Here is a 4,904-nt window from a genome sequence, read left to right as displayed (position 1 = left end):
GAGACAGGGTTTCTCTGTGGTTTTGGAGCCTGTCCTGGAACTAGCTCTGTAGACCAGGCTGGTCTCGAACTCACAGAGATCCGCCTGCCTCTGCCTCTCGAGTGCTGGGATTAAAGGCGTGCACCACCACCGCCTGGCTGCAGCCAGTGCTCTTAACCTCTGAGCCATTTTTCCAGCTCTAGGTATTTCCTTTGAATGGTCTGTTCTTGGGTGGTGGTCAGGTCCTGGCACCAGGTATTGCCTCAGGGTAAACTACTGAGACTCAGGCCTCTTATTAAATTTATCCAGGGTCGGGTTCTACTCTGGCATGTGATAGTGGTTGGAAATAAGAACTTGCCGTGGGTGACCTGTCCTTACTTAGCTTATCATGGCTGGCCCCACACTTTCTTTCTTTTTTGGTGGAGGGGGGGTGGTGGTGTTTGAGACAGGGTTTCCCTGTGTAGCCCTGGCTGTCCTGAAATTCTCTTTCTGTAGACCAGGCTGACCTCAAACTCACAAAGATCTGCCTGCCTCTGCCTCCCGAGTGCAGGGATTGAAGGTGTGCACCACCACCTGGCATGCTATTTTCTGAACTTGCTTTTGATTTTGTTTGTCAAAGGCTAATTCATTTCTCTTAAAAGGGCCAACCTCCCAGGCCTTTGTTGGCACAGACCTGTAATCTGCCCGTTTGGGGGACCAAAGCAGCAGGATTCATTGCCAGCCTGGGCATCTTAGTGAAACTACCTCCAGACTAAACGTGGCTGGCGATAGAGACGAGCAGCAGAACGTTTCCTTTGCTTGGCGCACGTGAGGGCCACTTGGAGACAGGAGATTGGGAATGGGAATAGAGGACAGGGTGTCGGCGCAAGGCCCTGTCTTATTGAAGAAAGAAAAACAAAATCCACTTTTGTTAGTAGCAAAAGAGGGGATTGAGAAGACATTGCTCAACTGTGCTGATCACTCTTGTTAGCCTAGAACCTGAGCCAGGAGTGTGTTTGTGATAGGGAGGAGCTAATAAATTGTGGCTATTCTCAGCCGTATGGTCTGTGGTGGGCGGGAAAATACTTACAGTATAATATTATGTACTCAAAAAAAAAAAAATACAGAAGCATTCTGCTCCAACCACACCTATGTAGAAACTTGCACATGAGAAATAATTGGAAGTAACAGTTTGAGCCTACTGCTGTTCAGTGTGGTGCTACCAAATAGGTGTGGCCACTGAGCCTTGGTGCAAAGTACCCACTGGACTGTTGAGACTTACTTTATGTAGCAAGTGTGAAAGGGAAGCCAGCTTGAGGTAGCATAGGGTAGAAAGTACTGAGTTATTGATTTATTTAGCAGTTCACTTAAAGCATTGCTTATACTGCCAAGCATGTCTTCACTTGCTACCTGGAACCGAATGACCTAGAGAAATAGCTAAAGTAACTGGTCATTGCCCGTAACAACCTGCTGACTGCCACCTACACTTCTGTAAAGTCTTCCTTGTTGGCCCCAGCTTGTGGTTTTAGAATATGAATTGAGAATACCAACTGGGCCCTGCATCGGAGCCTTTCAGGACCTGTCCTGGCTTCGGTCCACTGATGACATCTCCTGTCTTCTACTCTCGATGGTGCCAGTACTGGGTTCTTCTCAGAGAACCCAGGTTCAGTTCCTAGTGCCCACAGTACCCATAGGTTGCTCTCAACCGTCTAGAACTCCAGTTTCAGGAGAGCCAGTGCCCTTTTCTGCCCTCTAAAGCCACCAGGCGTGTGTGTGGTGCACAGACACAAAACAACAATAACAAAACAGAAAAAGGTACCACTTTTGTTAAAATGCCAGTATACTGAATTAAATAGACTCTATACATATTCTTAATTTTTCTTTTCTTTTTTTTTTTTTTTTTGGAGGCAGGGTCTCTCTATGCTGGTCAGGATGGCCTTGAACTCACAGAGATCCACCTGTCTCTGCCTCCTGTGTGCTGGGACTAAAGGTGTGTGCTACACACCTGGCCCAAGTAGACTATATTTATTTTAAACATTTTTACTGAGCTGGGCATAGTATTTCATACCTGCAATCCCAGTACTCAGGAGTCTGAGTCAGGAAGGTTGCCAAGTTCAAGGCTAGCTTGGACTATAGGATGAGACCATGTTGAAATAAACACCCCCAAAATTTAGTTTGCCAGTGTGTTTTCTGTTATGAACGTGCCTACTAGAAAATTGAAAATGATGTGTGTGACTTGCGTTGTTTAGACAGGGTTAGTCTGGTTTCTATGAAGTCATTCATTGCGCTGTCAGAAGGTCCTTGGAAGCCGAGTTTGATGGTGCCTACTAGAGAAGTTGAGACAGGAGGATCATGAGTTTGAGGCAGCCTGGGCTGCATCCATAAGGTCACCCTTTCTGAAGAAAAGAACAGGAAATCAAAAGCTGGAGAAGAAACTCCTTGAAATAAACCCACAACAGAGATAGGTGGAATTGGTACCCAGACCTGCGTAGGTGATAGAGAGGGGTGGGGAGTGACACCTGTGGCTCTCAGTGAGCGCTCTGATTGGAGAGAAGCTGGGAGAGGAGGCTCTAGGAAAGCTGCCCGGCTGGGAGTTTTACACATTGGATAGTGGTAAGGGTGTGTCAAAGGACACCACACACGGGTTGGAATCTCAGTCGGAAGCCGGACAATTTAAGCCTAAACTCGGGTTAATGCAGTGACCCTGTGAACAAGGCCCCAGGGCCCAGCGTGCAGCAGCTGATTGTCCTGCCAGTCATCTGAGCGCCAGCTGTCGCACACCTCTGCGGTAGGCGAGGCTTACTCGCTTTTAGACAGTACAAGGAATGGGAGGAAACCCACAGTATGCTAAATTCTCAATCAAAGCACAGATCTCAATTCTGTGTCCCTTTTGTGACCGCTGTGCCTGTCTCTCGTTTGTCTGAGTAGGCTTTGCAGGAGAAGCTGTGGAATGTGGCTGCCCCCCTATATCTAAAGCAGAGTGATTTGGCCTCAGCAGCAGCAAAACAGGTAAGCATATGGAGACTCCTCAGTCAGGTGTCTGTCTGGGATCACTGGGCTTCTGTGACTTCCAGGTCTAATAGAAGTTAGTGAAGGGTTGTGCGGTGACTGTGCCCAGCGCTGGGCTCCAGAGTCAGAGGACCAGGGCTCGGGTCTCAGGTCTCCTCCACCTTACGGGCTGATAAATGAACAAGTTATCTGAGTCTCTTGGAGTTTCATCCTCTGTACAATGTGGCAGCTGAATTGCGTGATTTCTGAAATTGTTCTAACATTTGGTTTGTGGGCCTGGGGCGTGGCTCAGCAGGTCGAAGTATGTAGGCCTGATGACCTGAATTCAGGCCCTGGAACTTATACACAGACCCACACTCTCTCACATAGTTTATGTGATGCCATTTATATTATTGCATGTTTCAAACATATTAAAATCTAATAAAAATAGTTGTAGATCTTTTCTGTAAAGTGCATGTAAAATAATTTTGAGGTGGGATTTTGGTTTTTTGTTTTGTTTTGTTATTTAAGTCGGTTTCCCTGGGGCTTTTGTTGTCCTGGAGCTTGCTCTGTAGACCAGGCTGACCTCAAATTCACAGAGATCCACCTGCCTCTGTGTCGCAAGTGCTGGGATTAAAGGTGTGCGCCCACCAACGCCTGGCAATTTTGAGGTTATTTTAATAATTTTAATTCTTTGATACTTTCATAGAGTGTATTTTTATATTCATCCATACTCCTCTTCCTAACTTTTCCTAAAGCTATCCCCACCTCTCTACCACCCGATTTTGTTTCTCCTTTTTTAAAAAAATAACCTGTTGAGTCTTGTTTGTGCTCTGTCCATATTCCAGGGTTAGGGCCACCCACAAGAGTGTCGCTAGCCTGCCAGGAGCCACACCCTTCCTCAGAAGCCATTAGCTGTCTGTAGCTCCTCAGCTAGGGTTGGAAGCTTGTGCAGCCCTCTCTCTCCTGTGATCTTTTACTGATTGTCTTTCCTTACAGATCATGGAAGAAACCTATAAAATGGAGTTTATGTACAGCGGGGTGGAGAATAAGCAGGTGGTCATCATACACCACATGAGGCTCCAGGCCAAAGCCCTGCAACTGATAGTCACTGCACGGACCACGCGAGGGTAAGGTGCATGTTGTATGGAGAGGGCCTGCATTGGTCCCACCTGGCTATCTTACACCCAAAATAATCACACAGAAATTGTATTAATTAAACACTGCCTGGCCCATTAGCTCTAGATTCCTATTAGCTAACTCTCACATCTTGATTTGACCCATTTCTAATAATCTGTATGTCACCACTGGGAAAGATTCAACATGTCTGACCTGGCAGCTCCATGGCGGCTCTCTCTCTGCCTTTCCCAGCATTCAGTTCTGTACTCCGCCTACCTAAGTGCTGCCCTATCAAAAGGCCAAGGCAGTTTCTTTATTTAACCAATGAAAGCAACACATAGACAGAAGGACAGGTGCACACTGGACAGGACAGCTGTTCTCCTGAGGACACTGTGGATACAGTCACCGCTCTCTTAAGGCAAATGATGAGGAAGATGTAGGGAAGTCAGCTAAGAGATGTGCAGTCTGCTTCTTTCACTTTCAGGAAGTCTCAGATCAGACCCGTGCCTGACCTCTCTAGCCACAGATACGACTCCTGGCCTTTTGTTCCTCAGAGAGACCGTTGCCTTTCTTGCTGTCTAGGAGCTCGTCCATCTTACAGTGCTTGGGTTTCGGGGTTCTTGTCCTCACTCCTTCGTTCATGGAGTAACAGGTTTTTTACACTTTGCTTTTTCTTGCAGAGTTGACCCCTTATTTGGAATGTGTGAAAAGTTTTTACAGGAAGTGGATTTTTTTCAGAGGTGAGTATTTGGTAACTCTTTTTTTGTTTTTTTGGTTTTTCGAGGCAGGGTTTCTCTGTGGTTTTGGAGCCTGTCCTGGAACTAGCTCTGTAGACCAGG

At 46.7% G+C, this 4,904-nt stretch overlaps 1 protein-coding gene across 1 annotated transcript in view; it reads left to right on the top strand.

Moving 5' to 3' along the window:
- The window catches only part of Ints4 (integrator complex subunit 4), a 53,985-nt gene that overhangs the window by 39,089 nt on the left and 9,992 nt on the right, over nucleotides 1-4,904 (top strand). The window contains exons 16-18 of the mRNA XM_026784379.1: nucleotides 2,887-2,967; nucleotides 3,946-4,076; nucleotides 4,746-4,805. Of these exons, the coding sequence (XP_026640180.1) occupies nucleotides 2,887-2,967; nucleotides 3,946-4,076; nucleotides 4,746-4,805 (272 nt within the window). The remainder of the gene's footprint in view (nucleotides 1-2,886; nucleotides 2,968-3,945; nucleotides 4,077-4,745; nucleotides 4,806-4,904) is intronic.

Source organism: Microtus ochrogaster, chromosome 22 (assembly GCF_000317375.1).
Source record: "Microtus ochrogaster isolate Prairie Vole_2 chromosome 22, MicOch1.0, whole genome shotgun sequence".
NCBI lineage: Eukaryota > Metazoa > Chordata > Mammalia > Rodentia > Cricetidae > Microtus > Microtus ochrogaster.
This window is presented reverse-complemented; position numbering and strand designations above follow the sequence as displayed.